Genomic DNA, 26,320 nt, shown 5'->3' on the forward strand with positions numbered 1-26,320 from the left:
TGAAGGCACTTACGTGTGACAAGCCTGCTTCCAGAACCAGGTCTGTTTCTCCTTGCGAAGGCCTGGGAGGCAACAACAAGGCTGAGGTTGAGGGGTTGGATTCCCTGTCCCTGGAGAAGCCACCCGGGCCCAAGGGCCCAGGTCTGGGTCCACAGTGGTGGATGGAGGAGCCGGCTCTGGGCAGGGACCAGCCTTCAGGTTCCAGGACGATGTGCAGGAGTTCGGGGTCTGGGCTGCCCCGGAGACGCCCTCACCGGTGCACCCTGGACTTGTAAATAAAGCCCGCACTGTGCTCCCTGTCACTGTGATGTCTTAGGGCACAGCTGACCCTGGAGAGGCTGGGTTCAACACCAGACAGCCCCCTGGACTCTGTGCTCACTCTCCCCTGGAGGACTCGGGCATCCGTGTGCCGCCAGAGCACAAGCTCCCCACTGTCTCCCCAAGTCTGCAGCATGAGCCCAGCCCCAGGCCTACAGACCCCACACAAGGGATCCTCCACCCACTGCCTCTGACACCTGAACTGCCCGTTGTCCTTCACCACCTCCCTCACCAGTGCATGCCTCACCCACATGCCACACGTGCATGCACACCCACCACAAGCACACCCACCACGTGTGCACCCACCACGATTTGGACCACAGCAGGACAGGCTCAGAGTGAGGACCCAAAGGTCTTTTATTTCTGCGCTGGGAGCGGGAGGGTGTGGGCAGCCCTGAGGGAGGGGTGGCGCTGCCCCAGCTGAGCCAGTCTGGCTGCACTCCCAAAGGAGCAGCTGAGTCTCGGGGGGCCCTCGGAGTGGAGACTCCCTGGTGTCTTTCCCCAGAGGCTCTGCCGCCCTGGCTGTGAACCAGGGCTGGCTGTTGGAGGAGCAACGATGCTGGAGCCATCTCTGTCCAACACCGGGGAGAAGCCACGGCCTCGGGTGGCCACGGAGGCGGAGAGGCCACGGCCCAGTGGGAGCAGCACCTCCCCCTGCCTTCCTGCGCCCCCTGCTGGCGGCCACCTGACTATGAATGTTGCCCTGGGAGTCACCAGCGGGTGCGCTGCCATCTTGTCTCAGTCCAGGGCACCCCTGCCCTGGGAATCAGCCCCCAGAACAGCCCCTTCTGGGGGAGGGTGTGACAAGGGAAAAGGTGGAAGCCAGAGAGGTCGGTGCCCCCGTAAGACCAGGCGCTCGGGGCCCGAGGGGACGCCCGCGCCGGGGAGTCTCAGTGGCTGCAAGGACCCTGGGCAAGAGGAGTTGATGAGGGCAAGATGGCCCCCTTCTGCCCCTGCCCAGGCCCACCTAGGCCTCCCCGTCACCACCCGAGGGCTCCCCGGAGGCAGAGGCAGGAAGGAGAGCAGGGCTGGGGCTGGAATGGCGCGGCTTCCGCATGAACGGGAACACCCTGTGGAGAAGAAGGGGCCTGAGCGCAGGGCGCCACCCCCGGCATCCCACCTGCCCCCCTGGGCACCACCTGGCTGACCGTCGCTTGGTCTCCGGGGGCACCACGGCCTCCGCCAGCAGGTCTTTGTACAAGTCCGACTTCAGGAACCTCGGGTAGGAGTCCTGCAACAGACAGCATCCGGGCCTGATCCCTTCCCACTCCTGGTCTCAGCCAGCACTGCCCAGGCTCCTCCAAGGGCGGGGCCCACAGTGGACTGGGCCGGAGCAGCCTCCCCAGACCAGCCCAAACCGGGTCAGACTCAGGGAGACCGGCCCCCAACCACGCAGGAGCCCGGTGCCCACACGGGGAGTGAACGTGGCGCCTCCTGCGAGAGGGAACAAGTGCCACTGGGTCTCGCGGACCCACAGAGTGAAGCTGGGCACGTGGAGCGGGACAAAAGCAAGGTCGACAAAAACCACGGGATTCAATAAAGAGGGACAGTAATCTACGAACCCGGGTGCTTATGTTTTAAAAAGAAAAATACACATTTTAAATTGTTAACTTTTGGTGGAGGGGCAGGGGTATAAACAAGATTTAGTTGAATGTACTTTGTAGATTGGATTTTGAAACTGTGTAGATATTTTATGGGATTATAAAATAAATAAGCAACCCCCAAACGCTGAAGGGGGACAAGTGAAGCTGGGCGTCCAGCGGGCGACACCACCCTAGCCACACGTAACCAAGTGTCCAAGGGGCGTCTGAGGGGCTGTGGACAAAGGACCGAAAAAACAAACAGTAAACGACTCTCAGTCACTGTGAATGGTAGTGTCGTGCTGCTCAGTTGAGCTACTGAGTGAATCTTGAGAAAAAGCAAGTGAGTGATTAAGCTGGCACCACTGAAAACCCAGATTTTCAGTAGGGGAATGAGGAGGGAGAGAGAGAGGCCAAAGAGGGAGGTTAAGGAAACTCTATAATCCTGATTCCGAATTAGAAGTATCAGTATGAACTCCTGGTATGTTTTATTTAAAACACGTATTTCCTGATTCTGTCCACTGAAAGGCCTGGGAACCATGACCACCCCTGGCGCTATGACGGGTCTGATGTGCAGGTCATGGTTTCTGAACACCACCCCCGAGGGAGGGCTGAGGGCCCGAGGAATGGCTGGCTCTAGGTCTGGAGTAGGACGGCCCCGTAGAAAGCTAGGAAGCACCATAGATTTCGGACACGTCACAGGACTCAAGAGCAATCAGCCGGAGAGGGGGACCTCTGCACATCCCTTTAGACAAGGACTGAAAGGGATTGAAACCCATCAAATATGGTCAAAATGTGAATTTACAATGGTATTAAAAGCATCCCAACCTCACTGACTACCCTTGGCAGACACCAGGGGTCCAACTGCTTATTTTGAAAAATGGTAATTAAAAAGGAATCAAGGGACTTCCCTGGTGGTCCAGTGGTAAAGAATCTGCCTTCCAATGCAGGGGACACAAGTTTGATCCCTGGTCAGGGAACTAGGATCCCACATGCAGCAGGGCATCTAAGCCCACGTGCCACAACTCCAGAGCCCATGCGCTCTGGAACCCGAGCGCCACAACTAGAGAAGAGAAAACCCACATGCCACAACTAGAGAGAAGCCCGCGTGCCACAACGAAGACCCGATGCAGCCAAAAAAATTAAGAAAATAAATATTTTTAAAAAATTATGTTTAGGACTTCCCTGGTGGTGCAGTGGTTAAGAATTCACCTGCCAACACAGGGGACACGGGTTCAACCCCTGGTCCAGGAAGATCCCACATGCCGCGGAGCAACTAAGCCCGTGTGCCACAACTACTGAAGCCCGCGCACCTAGAGCCCGTGCTCTGCAACAACAGAAGCCACCACAATGAGAAGCCCGCGCACCGCAACGGAGAGTAGCCCCCGCTCGCCGCAACTAGAGAAAGCCCGCGCACAGCAGCAACAGACCCCAACGCAGCCATAAATAAATAAATAAATAAATAAATAATTATGTTTAAAGGAGGAATCAAGCCTCGGTCCTGCCTTTCCTCTATGATCGGTACCACTGGGCCAGCAACGAGCAGAGAGAGGAGGCGTCAGAACAGGGAGGCAGTGATGGGTTAGAACATCCCATACCCTCATGGAATCATGGATCTGGGCCAGACTGTCAAAGCTGCTTTCGCCACGAAAGAGAGAGCTGGACTGACATCCCTCCTGAGTGGAGAACACATCGGACACCACCTCTGAAGTAACTATTCCCGACCAAACCGAACCAACAACAACAAAACTGAAAACAATCTGATCAAGGAACACAGTGTCCACAGAAGCTGGAGAAAGGAGGACGGATTCTCCCCTGGAGGCTCCAGAAGAAACCAGCCTGCTCTCACCCTGATCTCAGCCCCGAGACCCCATCAGGCTTCACCTCCACAGCACAGAGAATAAGCAGCAGCGGGAAACTAGCCTGAGGTCACATGGGGAAGGGGACGCGACTGGCCACTCGAGGGCGTTGAGTAAATACTGTTGGTGTTTCCGGTGTGATGCTGGCCTCTGCAGCCACGTTGAAAGGGAAGCGGTGGCCGTGTCCTTTAAGGGAACTTCCTGCAATACCTACAGACAGGAAGTCTGGAAATGGCTTTAAAGTCGGGGGTGGAGTGTGTGGTAGGCCACTGGACAGGATGGACGGTGAGTCCGGATAGGCCCCGAGTTGACAGTTTGTGAAGGTGGGCTGGAGGTACGTGGGGATTCGTCATTTACTTTTTGTTCATATTTGACCTTTTCCACGTTAGAACACTTTACAACCACAGCTGGACAAGCCCTGCAGCCGCCCTGAGCCTCGGTTTGCTGCTCTGGAAAGCGCGGTGTGAGCTGCGGGACTAAGCTGCCAGGAGCCGCGGGGAGCGGGTGCGGACCAGCCTCTGAGCTGTGGCCACTGAAGCCACCTGACACCGGCTTGCGGGGGGAGGGGGGCGGGGGAGGAGGCGCCCACCTTCTTCATCAGCATGTAGATGTGCAGCTGGGCGTCGTCCAGCACATGGCGGTGCGGCCGGCCCAGGCCCACCAGCGTCCGCTCCATCGTCCGGCTGTCGATGTTGACCCAGCGGGCAGCACCGGGGGCCAGGAACTGCCTGGCATGGGAGAGGGGAGCCCCCGTGGGTCTGGGCCATTCGGGCTGGCCGCTGCCTGCCCCCCGCCCCCCCCCCCCCCCCGCGGCACTCACTGGTACACGGCGTCCACCAGGGCGGGGACCTGCGCCTGCCCTCCGTGGCGCAGCTCCTCACAGGCCTCCCAGAAGCTGAGGTTTTCGGCTGGGGGTCCGGGCACCGGGTCAGGCCCACCCAGGCTGGTGGAAACCTGGGGTGGGGGGCTCGAGCAGGGAGCAGGGGAGGGGGCTTCTCACCACTGAACTCTTTCCTGAGAAAGTCCATGAAATGGGCCCGTCCCACGGGGTCTTCCAAGAGTTCCCGGAAGCTGAAGGCCCACTGCTCCACACGGAGCCTTGTGGGCACGGCCGCGCTGGGGGAGGGGCGGGCGGATCAGGAGCACGAGGAAGGCAGGGGCACACCTGCAGCTCCTGGCCCACCCCGGGCTCACCTGGGTGCATTCATGGCCCAGTAGGTATCGTTGTCTGTGACCCAGGGGTTGCTGGGCAGGCACCCCGACACGATGGGGTCGTGCGGCCCACGCTGGCTGCTAAATTTCAGGTACCTGGGGGTGGAGGGTGGTGCCAGGGCCAGTGCAGGGAGTGCTGTGGGGACGAGGGCGCTGGAGGAAGGGTCTGGGCTCTGGGCTGGGGGTCTCCAGCCACCACCCTCATCCCACTCACGCCTCAAGGCAGACGGAGGACTTCACCCGGGTCCTGCCCAGTGCCTTTCGTAAGCACTCGACCTAGGATGGGAGACCTGTGAGGGGGCCGGGGCTGGGAGCCACCAGCCCACGCCTCCCCTCCCTGCTGCCCCCAGGACCTACCTCCCGCCTGTAGAAATCCACGGTCTTGGTCTGGAAGGGGCCGGTGGGCTGCAGTTAGAAGGCAGGTCCCTATACGGACTGACATCCCACCCCTGCCCTGCCCTCCGGAGCCCTGGCCTCTAATGCAGGGGTCTGACTTTCCAGGACGCCTCCTGGGACCTCAAGTCTGGATGTTTCGGGGTGTTCACCAAGCCCTCAGGTGCTCAAAGTTGCCTTGAGTTTCCCCAACTGTCACTATTTCATGTTTTCAAATGTACTGAAAGGAGGGGCGGGCAGACAGCACCCTCAGGATGCTTGTGATGCCAACCTTTCCTCTCAGCTATCTTTGCGTGACTTTGATGGAAATCACAAACCTATGACCGTGAACTATGATTTTGAAGTCAGGAAGATGTTTTCTCAGAAAAGTACTAGATGACTCTGCTCTATGTTTTGGGTGTCGTGGGATCTGACCGAGGGCTCTGCTGCTACAAAGTTCGGACATGTGTCCTCGTCCAATTCCATCCAGTTTGGAGGCTTTGGAGGCACATGGTTCATTCCGCCCTGGTCGCTTGGGCCCGTAGCCCTGCTCGCCACCCCTCCAAGTCCCCACAGACCCTGATGCTGCCCTGGCCTGGGGGAAGAGACCCCCTCCCCCCATAGGGTCTACTGTACTTACTTGCACCCAGGGCAGCAGGTGGGAGGTGAGAGAGAGCGAGAGTTAGCAGGGGGCTGGGAGTCGGGGCAGTGAGCCGGGGAGCAAAGCAGGAGACTTGGAGTGACTGAATCATGGGACATTTGGATGGACAAGTGGACAGGTGGGTGGGCAGCCCCCAAGCAGTCCCCTAGTGGTGGAGTGGGGGGGTAAAGTGGCGGGGGGGGTGGAGGGGTTAAGGGAGGTGGGGGCACATGGAGCGGAGGGCACTGTGCAGGGGTGGGGAGTGGGCTGGGGGGTGTGCACGCAGGGTCCTCACCATCTGCACTCGCCCAGCAGTGCAGGAACCCCGCTGTGGACCTTGCTCCAGCACGCTGGGGACCCCGGGCTGCAGAGGGGGAATGAGATGAAGCGGGGGCACAGCTCAGGCAGGCTGCTGAGACCCTCCTAACCCCATACACTGAAGCTCTGCACCCATGTCAGGCCCTAATGTGGAAACATGCTCAGGGGAACTCGGGACCTGTATGCTCTCTGCCCATCCCCACCCCAGGGCACCCTCCCTGTCTAGCCCACCCTGGTCCCCTCTCCAGCCCCTCACCCAGCTCCTGGCTCCTAAAGCGAGGTCTGTGACCTGCCCCCAAGCCCCCCGTTCTTCCTCGCCTCAGCCAAGCTCACCTCCGAGCTCCTGGCTGCTCAGGCCAGAGCCCCAGCCCTACCTGAGACAACCCCTCTGGCCGCACCTCGTCCTGACCACCCCGCCCCCAGACACACATGCCTCACCGGAGGCCACGGGCGCCATTACTGGTGCCTCCACAGGACCACCGCCGGCCCTCAGCCCACTGCTCAGCCTTGGCCACGCCCACTCCACCCTCAACGCCGGAGACCCCGTGACCCTCAGGTGGAAGATTAAGGGTCATTTTCCCAGAGACACCACCCACACCTGATGAGGTAATCAGGCCCGTGGGTGCCTCTCTTTTTTTTTTTCATGGGGTTTTTTCCCCCGGAGCTTCTATTCATCTGCTGTGACTGCCCCTCACAGCACACATCTGTGTCTGCTGGTCTCTCCACTGCCCCACACAGTAGGGGGACCTCAACCCACCTGCCAGGCCCACGGATCTGGGTAAGGCCTGACCCCAGGCTAGCACCTCAGAAGCTCTTGGCCTGTGACCTCAGTCCCTCATGCTGCAGCTAAGCCCGCCCCCACTCACCTCCCCCTACCCCAAAGGCCTTCAGGTGCCCTCACTCACCTCCCCCCACCCCAAGGGCCTTCAGGTGTCCTCACTCGCCACCCCCGCCCAGGGCCTTCAGGTGCCCACATTCTGCTTCCTTAGACCCAGAGAGAAGCTGCTGTGTCCTAGTCTGTGGGTGGCGGCAGCTCAGGCCTGGCCTTGTGACCTCTGGGTTCTCATGAACCACAGAAAAAGAACTTCCTGTCACCTGACAGGATCCCTAAAAGCATGTCCTTCCCAGGGGTCAGAAAGCAGGTCCTCCTCAGCAAGCACCTGAGGAGGCACACTGACCGATGGCAGGACTCCGCTGCTGTCCAAGGACCACCCCCCCACAAGGGGCTCACCGGGGGCCTGTTCACCAGCCAGTACGTCTGCTCCTGGCATGCGATGACCAGCCTGTCCCCCTTCCTGCGCTGCTTAGCTGCCCTGGGGGGGGGGGTAGGCAGAGCTGGGGGGACACTGTGCCCACCACCTCACCCCCCACTTCAGGCCGAGGCCTGGGCAGGCAGCCAAGCCTGGGTGCGCTGTTTCTGGTCCCAGGGCTGCCAGTACCCGGGCAGGGGGCGTGCGGGGCATGCAGGGCGTGGCCTCACCGCAGCTGCTCTCTCGCCTGCATCACTACCAGGTCCCACGTGTGGCTGATCTTCCTGTGCAGCTGGTCATAGTGCTCCTGCGGAGTGTTGAGGTCTCCAGTGGGAAACTCTCTCCGGTGCCCAGCTCTGGGATGTGGACCCCCCACCTCCCCTCTGAGACCACCTAGGGTGTTTGTGCTTGTGTATCCACATCACTCTGGGGCCTGGGCTGTGTGCTCTAGGGCCACAAGTAGGGACTGGGTTCCTCTGGCTGGATTCAGCCTGGGAGGGGTGGCAAGGGTGTCCCACCTTTTCGTGGTCAACCAGGCCCCCCCGCTTTCGGATGTTCTTCTTGGCCAGGTAGATGGCTGGAAGGACAGGGCACAGGCTGCAGAGGAGCAACGTCAGCTCCCCCTCCCCTGTGGCATCACACCTGCAGCCACCAGTCCTGGGAGTTTGTCCCCGGCTAGCCCAACCCTCCTCACTCACCGTAGTCCAGCTCAGCGGCTGGCCACAGGGTGCTCATCCAGAAATAGGGCGTCTGGTGCAGTGCAAGGACAAAGGTATCTGTGACCTTCCGGGCCTTCCCCTCCCCAAGAGTCGTCCCCACCCTCTCAGCTCCCTTGGGAGGAGACTGGGCTGGCTGGGGGGTATCTTCCCACTGCCCCAAGGCTCAGCTGACCATCCACCATTCCCTCCACCTGGACCGAGCTGCACTTGGTTCACTGACTCTGGGCACCCTGCCCAGGCCCAGGAGGTAGTTGCAGTGCTGGGGCGTCGGGGACTGAGGGCAGGCCCTGCCAGGGTCCCTGGTGTGGCCAGGGAGGGCAGGAGGGGGGCTCCATCATGATTGAGGACGCACACTGAGGTGCAGGGATCCTGTCCTTAGGCCCCTTCTTCAGGGCTGCGGCCTAAGGACCCTGGCTAAGCTGGTGGAGTCCTCTGCAGGTACTACCCCTTATGGGGCCCTGCTAAAGGTCCCTCCCCTTAACTTGGCCTTTCCGTCACAGGGACGCTTCCAGTCCAGGCCTTTTGGGGAGGGGGCAGTGGACCACGAGATCTGTGGTGACATCACAGGTCCTGCTCCTGCCCCAGCCCCACCCCTTCCAGGAGTCCCCGCCAAGGGGCTGCCTGGTGGGATGGGTCCTACCTGCTCCCAGTTGAGCCTGACCTGGAACCTATAGGGCGTTTCATCCAGCCGGAGCTCGAGGTGGCAGGGGTCTCGCAGTGGGTATAGGTAGCCATGCCGCACTAGGAGGGTGCCCAGGTGCAGGGCCTCTGGGGAGCAAGGTGGTGAATTCTTAGTGGGGAGAGCCGAGCCGGGTCCCCCAGCACAGTGGGCTTGGCCCCAGCCCTCGGCCATCAGCACAGCGACCCCAGGGCCGGGTATGGGGCGCAGGAAGAGCAGCGGGCTGACCCCTTACCCTCCTCTGTGATGCAGTACTTCTGGATCAACCACTCCATGACGTCGTTGCCTGCATAGCAGAGACTGGGGTAGGGGGAGGCCGAGGCAGGGCCGGCACCCCCATCCCCACCCCTGCAGCACCTCACCAGTCACTGCGTGTGGAATGACGGTGACGAGCAGGCGCTGGCTCCGCATCTTCACGCCCTGGTCGGGGTCCTGCATACTCACGACCATCCGCTCCATCTGGGCAAAGGAGGTTGAGGGCCTGTGGTGGCCTCCTCCCCCACCCCCAGATCCAGATGCCCCCGAACAGCCCGGGATGCGCCGGATCAGTGTGCTTGAAGGAGATTAACGCTCACTGATGGTGGGATTTCAGGCCGTGGCTGACCGAGGAGGCGAGGGGGGGCGCGAGCTAGCGGCGACCCCAACCCCGGGGTCTCCGCCGCCCCACCCCGCTCACACAGTGCCATCGCCCCAGACCCGCGTCCACACTCGCGCGCTCGCGTAGTGTCCACACTCGCGTGCACCCGCACTCACTCCTCTCCTGCCCCTCCCGGCCTCGCGTGTCGGGAAATCGGGGGTGGGGGGGTGGGGGGCGGGCGGGACCCCGGCACCCACCTTGCTCAGATGCGGCCTCTGCGCGCGGCGGTGCCCGCCGTGGGGCGCGGGGCCGGCGGCCATGGCTGAGGCAGGCCCAGCGGGGCGAGGGTGTCCGGCCGCCCCGCCCCGCCCCTCCCCTCCCCTCCCCTCCCCTCCCGGGCCGCCGCCCCGCCCGCGAGTTAACCCTCCGCAGCCGCGGGGTCTGGGGTCTGGGGACGCGCGTTCGACCATCCACCTCGAGCAGGCTCCCTCACGTCACGAGAAGCCGAGGCCCGTGCCCGCGGGAGCTTGCCTGGAGCTTCGAGAGGGGGCTTGGACCCACCCGGACAGCGTGGGGGGGAATCAGCCTCCGCTGGGACGGCGGTGGGGGAGGCTCAGAGGTGGGGTGGGAACTCAGGGAAAGGATGGGGACTCAGAAAAGGGGAGAGGGGACTTGTGGGGAAGGAGGGCTGGGGTGGAGGACAACTGTTTAGGGTCACTGTAACCCCTCCCCCATACCCACCTCCTGTGTGGCGCCCCAGGATATGGGCGACCAGCGCTGCAGGGGCTGTAAGGTCTGGGTGAGGGGTCGAGCTGCCCTAGGAGTGTGTCCCTGCAACTGTGACACTGTCCCTGACGCATGCAGGTGCTACCGGGCTGGTATGACACCGTGTGGCTGCGTAGGTGTGCTGGGCGGGGGCCCTTGAGGCCTGGGGGAATACGGCAGGCAGCTCACTTCCCCTCTGCTGCACTGATGATGCCTGGGGCACCAGTTGGGGAACAGACAAGAGACCCCACCCGGGGTTACCCCGAAACTGTGGGAGACTGTGGGAAGGGGCTTTACCGGGAGAGAAGATCTCAACACCTGCCCCCCAAGATTCGTGGGCAGCCTCTGGGCTCAGGGCCCAGCCTGGCCGTTTCTCTCCCTCCTCCAACAGCTTGGCCACCCACACCCCTTTTGTTGGGGCCATTTTAAAGTGGTGCAAACAGGTCTATTTCTGATTTTTAGGTGCTCTGGGCAGGGCAGGATGTCGGGCAGAGCCTCCGACATGGCCATCTGAACCCATTTCCACTGCAGGCAAAGCCGTGTCCAGGCTGAGCTGGGGCAGGGGTACTGGAGGGGGGTTCTACCCTTCCCGGGTGCCATTCTCCCTTACATGCCAGTGAAATTCTCTCACCCAGCCCCACCCACACAGGTGGGGTCAGGCTGGCCCCAGGCCTGGCTGTCCTCTCTGCATGGATGGGCTTCCAGAGAGGCTGAAGGCCCCCAGAGGCCAGAGTTGTCCCCAGCCTGGGGACAAGTGGCTTCCCTGACCACCCCAGGGAAGGGGCAGCAGGATGTGACCCTAGAAGGGCTGGGCTCCGGCTGGGGAGATCCTGCCTTGGAAAGACCGTGGGCAGGTGCAGCTCCAAGGGGGCAGTCCCCACCCTAGCCCACGTGCCTCCCGCACCCACGGCCTGCTGGCCTCCTTCTCAGATGGGGAGGGGGCTCCTTTGGGCCAGGGCAGATCTGATCCCTGGGTGTCCTCAGAAATGGGGGGCGGAGGGGTGTAAGGAAGCAGGGGGACTCTAGCTGGTGTTCTGCCTCCCCCTCCGCTTTGACCCAGCTGTCCCCAGCCTCAGGTCCAGCTCACCCCTGCCCCTGCCCTGCTGACCCCCATCTACCTGTCACAAGGTCTGTTCAGGCATCGAGACCGGAGGCCCCTTCTGTGCGCCCCTCTCAGCACTCCACCACCCTTTTCTGTTTCAGATCAGTGTCCTTTTCTCCCCAAGGATGGGGGCCTCTGAGCACAGAGCATACAAAGACCCCTCCACCCGCTGCCACGCTCACACAGCCCAGTCAATAAACACTGGAATAATGGCTGTGTCTCCAGACTGCACCTCACTGTGTGTGGGGACCCCGGCCCCTGTGTGTGTGGACACTGGCCCCTCCGTGCTGATGCCTGTGAACCTCTGGGGTGCGGGGCCAGGAGGCTGTGCAGACACACACAACATCCCCCACCCCGCAAGGCTGGGCAGACTCCAGGAGTCCCCTCTGCCCAGACATAAATAAGCTCCAGCGGGGGTGGGAGTAGGGGGAGGGTGGGGGGCTGTCGGGCCCCAGGTGCGGCCTGCGCTGCCTGCAGGTAACGAGAGCCTGGGGACCTGGGGGGGGGGGGACGCACCTGCTCCACTCGCGCCCCCAGCCCCACCAGCCCCGCCCAGAGGGCTTCCCCGGAGACTCCCCAGACTCTGGGCGGCGCCGTGGGGTGGGGCAGCCCTGATGGCCAGAGCCGGGTGCAGGCGGGGCGGGATGCTGGGACCGTGACCGCGGCGGCTGTGCGTGGTCCGAGTGCGCCCGCGGCGGGGACGACCGGGTGCCGGCGCCAAGCGGGCGACACGCGCGTCTCTGCGGGGCTGCGCGGGGTCCGCGGAGCGGCTGGGGGCGCGCGGCGCGGGCGCGGCGCTGGGCGCGGGGGGCGCTCCCGGCCGGGATGAGCTCACCGCAGTCGCGCCGGGGCTGAGCGCCGAGCCGGGCGGCGGCGGGGCGGGCGGCGGCTCCTCGGCGGCTCGGCGGCGGGGCCGGGCCGCGGGCCACCATGCTGGGCCTGGACGCGTGTGAGCTGGGGGCGCAGCTGCTGGAGCTGCTCCGGCTGGCGCTGTGCGCCCGAGGTGAGCGGGCCTGGCTAGGGCCAGGGCGGCCACGTGGGCGGGGGGCTCAGCCCGGGGCGGGGCGGCTTCTCCCCCGCGGAAACTTTGGGGGCGCTCGTGGGGACCTCGCGGCGGGGGTGGGGGGCTTCGTCCAGGCCACTCATGGGGCAAGGGGTCAAGAGTGGGCGGGTCTGTGAAGTCAGGGTGGCAGGGGGACCCTCTCCCCGTGGGAGCCTGCCCCTGAGGTCCCATCTCCCTTGGGTGGGGCTGGGGCTCCTTCAGGGAGGGTGTGGATCCCGGGAAAGACTGGAGCGCAGTGGGCAGGGACTCGGAAAGACCCTGCCCCAAGGCACCATGGGAGCTTCTCCTAGGACTGTAGGAAGGGCTCAGAAAGACCCCTGCGTTAAGGCGCCAGGGGAAGGGGCCTAGCTGACTGGGTCTGGAGGCACCTGGGGAGGTGGCCTCAGAGCATAAGCTGAAGGGTTTAGAGACAACCACCCCTACCCTTCAGGAGCATTATGGGGAGGAACTCCCAAGACTGTGGGGAGGCATTCAGGGAACGCAGTCCCTGAGCAGGGTGGTGGGGACCCTGAGAGGTGTCCGAGAGCCTTATGGGACTATGGGAAGAGGCCTAGGGCACTGGGGACCCTGGAGAGCAGCGAAAAGGCAGAGCCTCTGCTCTAGAGAAGACCTCAGTAGTCACCACTCCGTAGTGGTGGACCCTATCCCTTGGGGCTGTTCCCCATTTGGGATCTTCCTTCCCCCTACAGTCAGGGAGGGGCCTGGGATGAATGGCTGGGCCAGGAGGATGCAGCTGGAGCCTCCAGGGATCACCTGCCTCCATCTCTTGGGAGCCTTCTCCACTCCCCAGGCCCTTCCCGAAGAGTCTGGGTTTGGGCGCTGCTCTGCATCTTCTCGGCCCACCCCTCGCCCAGAGCCCTCACCGGACTCCTGTTAAGTTCCTTCCTTTGGGCAGTGGGAGGTCCAGCTGGCCAGACGGCAGGCTCCAGCAAATGCCAGGTCAGCTGGCAGCAGCTGCTCACACACCCTCCCCAACCCCCAGTCCTCCTGACTGACAAGGAGAAGGGGCAGCTGCCGCCAGATGAGGTGCTGGATGAGGCCGTGCCGGAGTACCGGGCCCCGGGGAGGAAGAGCCTCCTGGAGATCCAGCAGCTGGACCCGGACGACGAGAGCCTGGTCAAGTACAAGCGGGTGCTGCTGGGGCCTGAGCCGCCTGTCGTGGGTATGCCCACGCCCTGGGCTGGGGGGGGTGGTGGGTTAGGGTTAGGGCACCTGTACACTTCTGGTTTCTCTTCAGACCCAAGACTGCCCAACGTGCAGGTGACCAGCCTGACACTGATGTCTGAGCAGGCCCCAGGGCCCATCACCATGGACCTCACAGGTAACTCCCAGGATGCCTGGTGCGACCCTGAGCCCCAGGTAGGGACCTCACAGGTAACCCCCTCCGCAAAATACAAACTGATCTTTGGGGTAGAGACCTGGGCTCGTTGCCATGGACCTCTTAGGACCCCCCACCCCATGCCCAATTCCAAGTACTCAGACCTAGACCTCACAGGTACGGGCCCCCCATGGGGGCTCCTGGGGCAGGGTCTCAGCCATCACAGGAGTTCACACTTAGCTGCACTTTCCCTAACAGGGGAGTTGGCTGCGCTGAAAAACCAGGTGTTTGTCCTGAAGGAGGGTGTTGATTACAAAGTGAAGATTACCTTCAAGGTGAGGGAGCTGTCACGGGGGACACCAGCCAGCCACAGGTCCAGCCCCCCAGGTTCCCCCTAACACCCTCTGTCCCTCAGGTCAATAAGGAGATCGTCAGTGGCCTCAAGTGTCTGCATCACACCTACCGCCAGGGTCTGCGAGGTGAGGGCCGCGTGGAGGGGGCAGCCCAGGGGGAAGGCTCGGGGTGGGGGCCAGTGGGGCAGAGGGCAGCCCCTGACGCCCTCGCCCTCCCCCAGTGGACAAAGCCGTCTACATGGTGGGCAGCTATGGTCCGAGCGCCCAGGAGTACGAGTTTGTGACTCCGTTGGAGGAGGCGCCCCGGGGCGCGCTGGTGCGGGGTGCCTACGTGGTCACGTCCTTCTTCACCGATGACGACAGGACCCCCCACCTGTCCTGGGAGTGGGGCCTCCACATCTGCCAGGACTGGGAGAGCTGAGCGCCCCCTGCCCCAGGGCTGTGTTCCCACTTGCAGTCCTGGTCTCCCCCACCCCTGTCAGTCGCTGCAAGGGACCCCTGACCATTCCCCGGACCCCTCAGTGGCCAGACCCCCCTGCCCTCTGTCCTGTCCCGGGATGCCCCCTCCCCAGGCCTGGCACTGTGCCCTGAACGGTCCTATTAAACGTTGCTCTGTCTCGGTGCCCTCGGTGTTGCCTGTCTGCCTCCCCGCCCCCGGGGTGGGGGGGCCTCCCAGCCTTATCTTCCCTGCAACCAGGCCTGTGTGCCACGTGGCGGCAGCTGCTTGGCCCCCCACCCCCTTATCTGCCCCCGCCCCGTGGGCCCCGGCACTGCCATGGACGGCCAGCTCCTGCCGGTGTTGCTGCTGCTGCTCGGGGCCTCAGGCCTGTGGGGACGGGGGCCAGGGCCCGAGGGTGCCTTGGAGGAGCCCCCGGAGGAGGAGCCCCCGGAGGAGGATGGGATCTTGGTGCTGAGCCGGCAGACCCTTGGCCTGGCCTTGCGGGAGCACCCTGCCCTGCTGGTGGAGTTCTGTGAGTGCTTGGGGCCGGTGGGGCTGGGAGACCCGCAGGGGCCACCTGGGGGGTTCTACCCCCCTATGCCAGGGCCACTCGCCCCCACCATGCTCCTGGAGCTCCGTCAGAAGACACCCGAGGCACAGCCCTGGGGCTGAGCTGGGCCTGGGGGCCCAGCCTCACAGTGGTGAAGGGCACAGGTGCAGGGGAGACCCACGGTCATTGTCCTTCTACAAACTCTTCCGTAAAGGGCCAGCCAGCATTCAGGCTTGCACATTCTTCTGGGTTTTTACAAGCTTTTCACACGTGAGAGCCATTCTTAGCCGGCAGGCCTCAACAGGCAGGTGGCCGGGAGCCGGCCTCAGGGGGCGGCAGTGGAAAATTCCTCCTAAATTCACTGTCAGGACAGTACTGGCCACTGCCTCCCCAAGCTGGGGGCCTTGAGGAGGCTGGTCTCCAGTGCTTGGACTCCATGTGGCCAAGGCTCAGGCGGGCCCCTGATGAGGGAGGTGTGGACAGGACATGCTTGCTCCCTGCTGGACCTGACTGGCCCCAAGGTCGGCGAGCTCTGGCCGGGCGGGAGCAGGGGCTGCGACTGGGGCCATGGAGGCCTGGGGCGCTCATGGCCCTGTCCCCCAGACGCCCCGTGGTGTGGGCACTGCAAGGCACTGGCCCCTGAGTACAGCAAGGCGGCTGCCCTGCTGGCAGCAGAGTCGGCCAAAGTCAGGCTGGCCAAGGTGGACGGGCCCGCAGAGCCAGAGTTGGCCGAGGAGTTTGCGGTGACAGAGTACCCCACGCTCAAGTTCTTCCGTGACGGGAACCACACGCACCCAGAGGAGTACACTGGTGCGGGGAGTGGGCATGGGCGGGTGGGCGGGTGGCAGGGCTGGCCCAGGCTGAGGGGAATCTCTGCAGGCCCCTGGGAGGCCGAGGGCATCGCTGAGTGGCTGAGGCGGCGGGTGGGGCCCAGTGCCACGCGGCTGGAGGATGAGGAGGGCGCCCGAGCGCTGATAGATGCCCGGGATGTGGTGGTCATTGGCTTCTTCCAGGTGAGCTGGTGGCACGGGGGCCGGGCCTGGGAGCAGGGTCTGTGAGGCCAGTTGGCCTCATAGGCTCGGGCCCCTTAGGACCTGCAGGACAAGGATGTGGCTACCTTCCTGGCCCTGGCCCAGGATGCCCTGGACGTGAGCTTTGGCCTCACCAACCAGCCTCAGCTCTTTCAGAAGTTCGGCCTCACCAAGGACACCGTGGTCCTCTTCAAAAAGGTGGGTCAGGCCCAGAGTCAGGGCGGAAGTGGGGGTCGGAGTCAGGGCGATGGCTCCTGCTGACCCACCCGGCGTTGTCCAGTATGACGAGGGGCGGGCAGACTTCCCAGTGGATGAGGAGCTGGGCCTGGACCAGGGGGATCTGTCACGCTTCCTCCTCACGCACAGCATGCACCTGGTCACGGAGTTCAACAGCCAGGTGAGTGGGGCCGGAGGGCAGGTGCGGGTCAGAGCGGAGGATGGGAGGCGAGCGCAGGAGTAGCCCACGAGCACCACTTGCCCCCGCAGACGTCCCGTAAGATCTTTGCAGCCAGGATCCTTAACCACTTGCTGCTGTTCGTCAACCAGACGCTGGCCCCCCACCGGGAGCTGCTGGTGGGCTTCCGGGAGGCGGCGCCTGGCTTCCGGGGGCAGGTACTGGCTCGGCCCAGGGTGGGGGGTGGGGTGGTGGTGGGGAGGCGGGGCGCCCACGCGGACTCCCTGCTGGCAGGTGCTGTTTGTGGTGGTGGACGTGGGCGCCAACAACGACCACGTGCTCCAGTACTTCGGCCTCAAGGCCGAGGAGGCCCCCACCCTACGCTTCATCAACACTGAGACCACCAAGAAGTACATGCCTGCGGACAGGGGGCCAGTCACCGCCACCTCGGTTGCAGCCTTCTGCCGCGCAGTCCTGGGTGGGGAGGTCAAGGTCCGCTGCTGGACTGCCCAGTTGGGGGGCGGGGGTGCGAGCAGCGGCTCTTGGGAGAGACCCTCAATAAAGCACCTGGCCGGTTCTCCCAGCCTTATCGCTTGAGCCAGGAGGTCCCCCCCGACTGGGACCAGCGGCCAGTCAAGACCCTCGTGGGCAAGAATTTCGAGCAGGTGGCTTTTGATGAAACCAAGAACGTGTTTATCAAGTTCTGTGAGTGCAGAGGGCAGTGGGCTGGTGGGCAGCAGGGACCCTGCTGGCTGCGCTGATGCCCCCCTGTCCTAGATGCCCCATGGTGCACCCACTGCAAAGAGATGGCCCCAGCCTGGGAGGCACTGGCTGAGAAGTACAGGGACCACGAGGACATCGTCATCGCCGAGCTGGATGCCACGGCCAACGAGCTGGAGGCCCTCCCTGTGCACGGCTTCCCCACCCTCAAGTACTTCCCCGCGGGGCCCGGTCGGAAGGTGAGGCAGGACCCATCCTTGGTCTGGGCTCAGTCTAGGCTCTTCAGACCTCGGCTGGAGATGGGGCGTGGCCTCGGAGGGCTGGCCTTAGACCCCGGACAGTGTGTCCCCCAGACCCGCCCGTCCTTCCTCAGGTGATTGAATACAAAGGCACCAGGGACCTGGAGACCTTCTCCAAGTTTCTGGACAGCGGGGGTGAGCTGCCTGCAGAGGAGCCCACGGAGGTGCCCGGAGCCCCCTTCCCGGTGGGTGTCTCTGTCCCAAGGCTCCAAGTCTCTGGACGGGTCCTCTGGACGCATGGCTGTGACATGGCTGGGATGGGCTGAGGGTGCAGCTTCCAGCTGAGTCTCTGTGACCCTTTCCAGGAGATGCCAGAAAACACAACGGAGCCCAAGGACGAGCTGTAGTTGCACCGCTGTCAGCGCCCACCCGGGGAGCCATGTCCCTTGGTGCCCATGGAAGCTGTGGGCTGTGAATAAAGAGCTCTGGTCCTGGACTGTGTGTGTGGTTCCTAAGCAAGGCAGGCACCCTGGCCCTTGGTTTGGGCCCAATCTCAGCCTCCTGGGTCCTTCACATCTTGGATGGAAGATGGGTCCCTGGCTCAGGTCTGAGGCTCCACTGGGGCAGGAAGGGGGAGCATGGCATTGCTGCTGGCTTCGGGCCCACTCTCTCTCCCAAGCTCTGCTAGCGTTGCTCCATGGCCCCCCCTCCCCGCCACGGAGGCTGGCCTGACTTCCTTTGGTGGCTGGGAGACAGGGCACACATCCCAGGAGCCAGCCGAGGGGCATTCCCACCAGCCACGTTGGACAGGTGCAGTCCACAGCCAGGGAAGATTCAAAAATGGTTTTATTTCATTATTATCCAAGTACCTTTGAAAAGATAATTGTACAAGTCAGCGCATGAAAAACGGGCTTGGGGCAGCCCCTCCCCGCTGGCCCAGGCCTGAGAAATGTACATATTTACATGGGCCCTTAGGAGGGAGGGGCCCGGGACCCGCTGAGCCCACGCTTGGGCCTCGGTGCTCCGTCGCCGGGTCCACACAGTGAGGCAAGAGACAAGCTGTGTTGAAGGCACTCGGTGACATGTACAATGGACAGAGGCCCCATGGGGCCCCCTGCACCCCGGCTCTGGGACAGGCCTGACCAGGGCAGGCCATGGCGGGCGAGTCCCAGAAGGAGAAGCAGAGCCTGTGGGGTGAGCGCCAGGGGCGTCCGCGGTTAGCAGCAGGGGGCCGTGGGGGAGGGTCTCAAGGCGGCCCCATGGTGGGCTCCCTGCTGGGTGGGCTCTTGAGTGTCCTGCAGAGGAGTGGGTGGAAGCCTGTGGGACCCCAGAGGGACCCCCGCCCTCCTGGACAGAGATGGACCAAAGGGGTGGCGACTGTGAGGCGGGCAGCACCCGGCCTTCCGCCAGCAGCCGCGTGTCTGCCACACTCTCGCAACCCGGCACAGGCCCTCGTGGTGCGCAGAGCGGAGGCCAGGCCCGCCGGTCAGTCCACCTTCTCCACCTTGCCGATGACCTTCTCCTCGAAGACGGGCAGCACGGCCCCGTCCTCGCGCACCTCCTCGAACACCACGCCGCATTCGAACTCGTCGCTCACCTTCTTGAAGTAGTATCTGCGGGCGGGAGGGGCGGTGAGGGCGGCAGCGTCCGGCAGTTTGGCGGCCGCCCCCGACACCTCCTGCAGGGCACGCGAGCCGGTTCTGCCCGGTGCCTGAGTGCCGGTGCTGGACACGTGCGGTGACCACATGCGGGGTCCCTGCCCCGGCCTCTAGGTGCTGTGGGGGAGGAGTGGGTGGGCGTGGGGTTTCTGTCCTCTCCACTGGGCTAAAGCACCTGCACTCGGCCCAGGCCCCCTCCAGTGGCCACAGCAAACCACCCAGGCAGGCCCACCGTGGGCTGACCCCAGCCGAGACCCCATGGGCCCCACCCGACCTACAGAGCCCGATGATGAGCCTGCAGGGGCTGGTCTCAGGCCGGCAGGGCAGCCCAGGGCAGACCTGCAGAGGATGGTTAGGAGGCTGAGATGAGGCCGACTCAGGTCACACCAGCATGGGGACCAACAGACCCTCCAGACCCCTTGCTCGGCCTGGAGCCCTCAGCCACCTGAGACCACCCATACCCCATCCGTCGCGGGGCTCACGCCGACAGCCCATGGCCAGACAGGTGGAGGCAAGGACTCAGCAAGGCGCGAGCACACAGCACTGTCTCCTGAGCGGACCCCACCCCTGCCTCTCACCTGTAGTTGCCTTTCTTGGTCAGCAGCTCCTTGAACTGGCCCAGGGTGACCGCACGGCCCCTCACCAGGGTCCGGTAGGGGATGGGCTCCCCACAGAAATAGTAGGCCACGACGATGCTGTCGCACGACTGGGCACTCCCACCGCCTGCCTTCCTCTGCGATTTTGTCCTGGGGGGCGGAGAAGCAGCGGTGACTGCTGGGCCCCAGGCCCCCCAGTAAATGACAGAGCAGGGCCTGCAGGGTGGGCTGCGCCACGCTCAGAAGTGCCACACATCCACAGGCCCTGATGCCCGCCCCACCCACATAGCCACGTCCAGCCCCGGGGGGGGGGGGCTCACCCCGCGTGGCGCCTCAGCCCAGGTTTCCAGTCCTGCGCCAGCCACGTGCCCTGACCCACGCGGACAGCAGCTCGTTGCCTGCCCACCAATTGTCCGAACAGCGCCTCGGCCTGCCCACCACCCACTGCGAGGCCCTGGTCTCACTGTGGCTTGAGCTGCCTGGCGGGCAGCACCCACTACCCAGACCACGTGAAGTTGGGCGAGCAGGCTTCTCAGAGCCGGAACCCACAGCGGATGCCTCTGCTGGGCTGCATGAGACAGCCAGGCCACGGGACCCGCCACAGCCCCCGCCTTGAGGCTGGGCTAAACTGTTCGTGTCCTAGTAAGGCCTACAGCCCCAAACTTCAGACACACCTAAGGCCAGGGACTGGACGAACAGAACTGTGACGGATCCTGACATGGATCTGCCTCATGGCAGAGAGCTTGTCACAAGACCATAGGCAGCAGCCAGCCACACTTCCAGAGAGGGCTGAGGCCAGCAGCGCCTCCTGCCCAGGCTCAGGCAGCACCCGTCTCCTCTAGCGTCCGGTCCTGTGACCGCTCCAGAGCTGTGCAGGTGGAGCCTGGCACAGCCCTTGCCCTGGCCAGCTGGGCACGTCAGTGTCACGTCAGGAAGACCACCTGAGCTCACAGCAGGCTCTACTCTCCCCGGGGACCCCCCCCGCCCCGGTGCTCCAGGGCACAGAGCAGGTGGTCACCTCAGCTGTGTGGCCATCCACTGCCTGAGCCAGGCTCCCAGCGCCCACTTCCCTTCCCTCAGTCCTGCGACCTCAAGCCCAGGCTGTCCTGGGAGCCCAGCTGGGGTTCCTGTGGGGTCCATTCTCTACAGAAGGGACGCCGAGTCCCTGCTTCTCCGGGGGCCACTGGAGGAGTGACCTATGGGGAGGTCGTGAGCCCCTCAGGACACTCAGCCGGGTGTGATGATGTACTGTCTGGGGTCAGCCCGGCAAGGCTGAGGTGGGGGTCCCTTCCTTCTTCTCTGTCTTGAGCAGAAGTGCAGGAACAGGGTGGCCAGCACTGTCTACATACGGCTCTTGGCTCCCCAGCGCCCAGCCTGGCCCGCGTATGCCCAGGGAGCCGACCCGCAGGTGCCTGTGGTCCACGTGAGAACAGAGCCCGCTTGCTGTGCACAAGCGCCCGGGGCTGACGCTTCCGGTCAGCAGCGCCAGGGGAGTCAGGGCTGCACCGACCGCATCAAGCTGGGCAGGTCGCTGACCAGCTAGTCCCAAGGCCTGGTGGGGACATGAGGCCAGAGTGCGGGAGGCGAGTGGACCTCCTCTCTGGCCCGTTGGTCACTTGTCACCACGTGGACGGTCAGCGGTTCCTTTGACAGAGATACACTTGCAGACCCAACTCTTCAGGTGCAGTGCCTGAGCTCCCATCACGGGCACAGCTGCGCCACTGTAGCACCTGGCCGGAGGCGCGGTACGGCTGGGCGGTACCGGGAAGACCCGGGGGGAGCGCACGTACTCTGTCTCGGAGAGCTCCAGGTCGGACACCGCTGGCACCACGCTCAGCACGGGCGTGCACGCTGGCCTGACACAGGAGCGCCCCCGCTGGATGACCTCCTGCACATACCTAGGGAACAACGGCGTCAGTGAGCCGCGTGGGCCTGGGCAGGGCCTCCAGCAGCGGTTGGCGGTGACCACAGGAGACCAGCGGGCAGACGGAGCAGGGGCTCCCAAGACGCTCTGTCACCACAGACGAGGCTCCCACTGTGCGCAGCCGACAGGACACCAAAGCCCTCCTTGGGTTGTGGAGCAGAGCGGGAGGATCAGGGCTCCATCAGGATGAGTTGAGAGGCCAACGCTGCTTCCATCCATCCAGGTTTCCCAGACCCTCATCTGGGCAGAGCCTCGGGCACCGGGAACATGCTGGGGTCCTGTCACTTCGTGCACACTCAGAGGAGCCTTCGCCTTCCGAGAGGAGCTGCCCTGGCCTCCTCCCTGGGGTGCAGCTCTTCCTACTCAGCACTCGACACAGACCCGGGCTCTGGAGCGCGGCCACTGCTCTGTCTGAAGGGGACTCGCTGCCCGGCAGCTCCTCTCCCAGTGGCCTTCCACCCCGGGGGCGATGCTCTGTGGCCCCGACACGACTTCTACTTTCATCGGCCTGGGTGGAGGTCACCCCACAAGGAGGGCCCAGCTCTCTGGTCTGTAGCCGTTTACAAAAGGCCCACGTGCCCTAGACTGACCACCGTGGAGGTGCCAGAGCTGCCCATGTGGCTCAGCTCAGCATCACCAGCCAGACAGGACGTGCCACTGGGCAGGGCCTGTGAGTACTCACGGGAAGAACAGACAGTGGGCAGCAAGGACGATGGGCCAGGAAGCCCCTGCAGGGGGTCCTCAGGGCAGGGAGGGTGTCCACACGCCCCGGCCCCCACGGTGGCCCCGCTGCTGCCCCACTGGCCTCCAGCTCACAGGCTAGCACCAGGGAGGCCGCCTGCACAGCCTGCTCCCTGGCTCTACGCTGAAGAATGAGATCACAGGGTGTGAGACAGCTAGGCGTAAACATGGTCACCTTCAGTGACCCGGGGGACACATGCGGGCTTCCAGCTATGCCCGAGACGGACGCTGGGCAGGGTCTGCACCCTGACGCCAGCTTCCCCAGAGCAGCACGGACCCAAACACGGTGAGGCCAGACCCCAGATGCCCAGCTGACCGAGGGCAATGGGAGCCAGTAACATCCAAGGAAAACAGTGGCTGCAGTTTGATGACCACACTCCCCAGCTTTCCAGGCCCCTCAGAGACCCTGATCCACCTGGGAATCCTGATGGGTCAGCAGGCCCGGGAAAGTGACCTCAAAGGCCCAGCTGCAAGGGTCCAGCCTGGAGGGACGACCTGTCCCCCACAAAAGGGAGGCCTTCCTGCCCCCCTGGGGCCACCCTGGCCCTGAAGGCCAAGGAGGGCACAGTGAGGAGGGCTGTGGAGCTGGGGTCTTTCCAGAAGAGTTTACACCTGCGCACATCTCAGCACCGACATCCTGCCTGCACGTGACATCAGGGCTCCCCTCCGTGTAGCTGTGAACCACATGTTTTGGGCCCCCTTCGTGGAGGCAGCTGGGAGCCCACAGGACCGCCCCCTCCTGGCTCAGCCAGCACAGCAGCCAATGGTCATCTGACTGTGACCTCCAGCAGTCCCAAGGTGAGGGCGAGTGAGCGCATGCGCAGGGCAGCTGAGACACAGGAAGGGCTCCCCCTCCCTCCCCAAAGGGACAGTGTGATGACCACCTGCCCTCCCAGCACTTGGCCACACAGCAGGTGGCCCTGCTCTCCCGAGGTCCCGTACCTCTGCCTCGAGGGCGCCTTGCTGGCCCTCTTCTCCTCCTCCTCCAGGCGCCGGCGGGCCTCCTCCAGCTGCGTCAGAGGGTTGGGGGCCGGGTTGGGCGGCATCGTGGGGTCCTGGATGAAGAGATGCGAGGGCTGCACGGAGGTCCGGAGCTGGGCGCTGACCCAGGGGTGCACGGCCCCGGGGCGCTCGATGGACAAGGGCCGGGAGCTCTCGTGGGCCTGCTGCTTTTTTGCCCCGGACGACCTGTGGGGCCAGAGAACAAGGTGAGCAGCGCCCACGCCCCCCACGGACCCCTGCACCTCGAACGTACAGTCCTTCCTGGAAACTTGTGTATTGAAATATAAATCACGTCCTATGTGAATACTTTTTTTTCCTGCTTCCCCACGAAAACTTCTTTTAAAGAAAAGTTTTCAGTGTTATTGAAAAGTATTTTGATATTAAAATAAGTGCTCTTTGTGAAAAACCTGAAACAGTCAGGAAATTCAAAGAAAAAATAAATGTAATTCAGCAACAGCCACTCTCGGTATATTCAGTGTATTTCCTTCTCCATTAAAAACACTTGACGCAGGGACTTCCCTGGTGGCGCAGTGGTTAGGAATCCACCTGCCAATGCAGGGTACATGGGTTCGAGCCCTGGTCCAGGAAGATCCCACATGCCGTAGAGCAACTAAGCCCACGCGCCACAACTACTGAAGCCCGCGTGTCCTAGAGCCCGTGCTCCACAACAAGAGAAGCCTATGGCAACGAGAAGCCCGCGCACCGTAACAAAGAGTAGCCCCCGCTCGCCGCAACTAGAGAAAGCCTCTGCGCAGCAACGAAGCACCAATGCAGCCCAATATAAATAAGTTAAAAAGAAAAACAAAAATACTTGACGTAATTAGCATAATTCTGAACATGTGATCTTTCCTGATTTCCCCCTCCACGTGACATCATGCTCCCCGTCATCAAACACTGAGAACGTGCTTTACATCTGTGTGACCTGCTGTCACTCAACCACTGAATGGAATCTGAGTGAAAACATCTGCCTCTCTCAGCTAGGCTGGAGGTCTCAGGAAGGGGGGCTTAGCCCCAGGAGCAAAAAGGAGGGAATCCCAAGAAGGGGGCCCTGCGGGGAGTGGGTTGACCCAGTGCCCCTGTGATGCCAGAACTGCCCAGGGAATGTACCCCAGAGGGAGGTGGACTCCTCCTAAAAAGTCCCACAAGGCCGGCCACAGGGAGACCTCACCCCGTCCCCCTACCCCTCACTCCCTGCCCCCACCTCCCCCCCATCCTCCCCTCTACAGGCCTCACCTCCCCTGGGCCCACAGATCCCAAGAAGCGCCTGGTGGAGACGCTGCAGCATCAGCATCTGATAGAACCCGCAGCCCAGCCAGAGGGCAGGAGCCTTCCAAACCCAGGAGGCTGTTTCTAGACTCTTACTCTTTACCCACAGAAACTCTCCAACCCTCCATTTGGGGTTGGGGGAGCGGCCAAGGACAGAGCCAGTCCCTGTGAAAATCGCAAAAGAGAGAAATCCAGAGAAGCCAAAAATCCACCCCCACCAGAACAAGAGAGGGGCTCCCAGAGAGGCCCCCCCCCACCAGGTCAGGCTCTGTGACTGCAAAGGGTCTGCACGCTGACAGGGGGCTTGTTCCAAGGTTACGTGGACACAAGACACAGGGACCCCGTGTCGCCAATGACCTGCCTCACCTGCCTCACACACACCACTTGGCCCTTCCCAGGAACGCCCAGGAACGGCAGGGCCAGGGAAGTCCGCCCATGGGCCAACCCCACCAGCCCCAGGCCCCCCGCCCAGCCCTGTCCCCACCACGAAGGGGATGGGGTGACACTGAGACCGACACAGAGCTCAGAGGGACGCAGACCAGATGAGAACTGCCCCCGGCAGCAGGAGGACAAGCAGGTCAGGCCCATAAGGTTCCTCGCGCAGGCCCTGTCTTAGCTCCTTCTCACAGGAGAGCAGCCACGTGGCAGCAGGCCCCCCCACCCAGGTGGGGCGGGGGGCGGGGGCGCTGCAGCGACTTCAGACTGACCCCACCAGTGGGCACTCCTGCCCAGGACATTGAAGCTCATTGACGACCCCCACCCCATCACAGGGTCCACACAGGCAGGCGTTGACCTCATGCTGCCATGGACTGGACCTAATTCCAAGGAATTCCTGCTTCTGTGGCATGTGGCTTGCACTAAGACCAGCTGCTCAGGATGCTGGCAGAGGGGCGCTAGAGGCTGGCAGGGTGGCTCTGGACGCCTGTGTCCACACCTGCACAGGGCCCAAGCCCACACACGGCCCACGCCCGCACACGGCTTCTCACCCGTGGCCAGCCTTCCGGTGCCTGCTGATCTCCTTCTCGCCCTCAATGATCCACTGCATGATTTTCTGGTTCTTCTCTGCGTCCTCAGAGGGGCCTGGCGCCTCCACGCTGGTGCTCTTCCCCGACTCGGCCTTCTTGGAGTTTCTTTTGGAGGTCATGCTTGCCTTCCCGCTGCAAGAGCAAGACCCGGGTCACCTGCTACTTCAGCTGGCCCGATGCTGGACAGCTGGCCCAGACCCGCATGGCTATGGGAGGGTGGCCTGCAAGGGCCCCTCCCTGAACGTGGGGCCTCTGCCCTGGCTCTGCGGGCGTGAGTGGGGTTGTTTCGGCGGACTCTATGGTGGGAAGGAAAGGAAGGAAGGCGTCCGGGCAGCATGGGCCGGGAGGGTTGGAGCCAAGGTGGCGGCATCCAGGGCCTGGCCACCCTTCCTCACCCAGACACTGCCCTCCGAAACGGGCGCATCTGACCCGACCATGCTTCAGGGCCGGAGCTCCAGCGGCCAGTGCACCCAGGTGCCTGCTGTCTCTGTGGCTGACCCTGATTTAATGACTTTTAAAGGGGAATCCTGGCTTGAAGGCTGAACAGAGGCCACAGGAGATACGGCCTCTCGCCTTGACCCGTTTCTCCTGGAGACACACACAGCCTCAC

The 26,320-nt window shown here is 63.4% G+C and overlaps 4 protein-coding genes across 9 annotated transcripts in view; 2 read left to right on the forward strand and 2 right to left on the reverse strand.

Moving 5' to 3' along the window:
- Window positions 1–651: 651 nt before the first annotated feature.
- RGS11 (regulator of G protein signaling 11) lies at window positions 652–9,851 on the reverse strand. Of its 5 annotated transcripts, none has more exons than XM_068565332.1 (17): window positions 9,782–9,851; window positions 9,310–9,406; window positions 9,183–9,233; window positions 8,930–9,036; window positions 8,248–8,299; window positions 8,068–8,126; window positions 7,780–7,856; window positions 7,531–7,612; window positions 6,277–6,345; window positions 5,327–5,356; window positions 5,184–5,245; window positions 4,952–5,065; window positions 4,758–4,873; window positions 4,578–4,665; window positions 4,347–4,485; window positions 1,467–1,549; window positions 652–1,388 (listed from the first exon to the last, which is right to left on the reverse strand). In XM_068565332.1, the coding sequence occupies exons 1-17, from the start codon at window positions 9,842–9,844 to the stop codon at window positions 1,286–1,288; spliced, it is 1,392 nt and encodes a 463-aa protein (XP_068421433.1). In that variant the 5' UTR covers window positions 9,845–9,851; the 3' UTR covers window positions 652–1,285. The 5 variants fall into 5 exon arrangements, with proteins under 5 accessions (XP_068421433.1, XP_068421432.1, XP_068421431.1 ...); XM_068565331.1 differs by having other exon boundaries at window positions 8,909–9,036; XM_068565330.1 differs by having other exon boundaries at window positions 5,327–5,374; window positions 8,909–9,036.
- Window positions 9,852–12,263: 2,412 nt separating this feature from the next.
- On the forward strand, window positions 12,264–14,748 carry ARHGDIG (Rho GDP dissociation inhibitor gamma). Its single transcript, XM_068565710.1, has 6 exons — window positions 12,264–12,394; window positions 13,437–13,616; window positions 13,692–13,775; window positions 14,031–14,107; window positions 14,188–14,251; window positions 14,347–14,748. The coding sequence occupies exons 1-6, from the start codon at window positions 12,322–12,324 to the stop codon at window positions 14,544–14,546; spliced, it is 678 nt and encodes a 225-aa protein (XP_068421811.1). The 5' UTR covers window positions 12,264–12,321; the 3' UTR covers window positions 14,547–14,748.
- Window positions 14,683–17,853, forward strand: PDIA2 (protein disulfide isomerase family A member 2). The gene is given in 11 exon segments (XM_068565711.1): window positions 14,683–15,096; window positions 15,718–15,924; window positions 15,994–16,127; window positions 16,206–16,343; window positions 16,426–16,542; window positions 16,632–16,757; window positions 16,834–17,031; window positions 17,124–17,244; window positions 17,317–17,498; window positions 17,633–17,804; window positions 17,807–17,853. Coding segments are annotated over 11 exon segments (1,638 nt in total). The 5' UTR covers window positions 14,683–14,900.
- A 473-nt stretch (window positions 17,854–18,326) lies between these two features.
- The window catches only part of AXIN1 (axin 1), a 54,334-nt gene continuing 46,340 nt past the window's right edge, over window positions 18,327–26,320 (reverse strand). Inside the window, exons 6-10 of one of the 2 annotated variants that reach the window (XM_068523786.1) lie at window positions 25,672–25,842; window positions 23,360–23,605; window positions 21,543–21,650; window positions 19,735–19,902; window positions 18,327–19,111 (exon numbers count right to left, since the gene is read on the reverse strand). In XM_068523786.1, the coding sequence (XP_068379887.1) occupies window positions 18,985–19,111; window positions 19,735–19,902; window positions 21,543–21,650; window positions 23,360–23,605; window positions 25,672–25,842 (820 nt within the window). In that variant the 3' untranslated portion in view covers window positions 18,327–18,984. The remainder of the gene's footprint in view (window positions 19,112–19,734; window positions 19,903–21,542; window positions 21,651–23,359; window positions 23,606–25,671; window positions 25,843–26,320) is intronic. The other variant, XM_068523787.1, reaches the window with a different exon arrangement.

The sequence above is a fragment of the Eschrichtius robustus genome, chromosome 16, assembly GCF_028021215.1.
Source record: "Eschrichtius robustus isolate mEscRob2 chromosome 16, mEscRob2.pri, whole genome shotgun sequence".
Taxonomy (NCBI): domain Eukaryota; kingdom Metazoa; phylum Chordata; class Mammalia; order Artiodactyla; family Eschrichtiidae; genus Eschrichtius; species Eschrichtius robustus.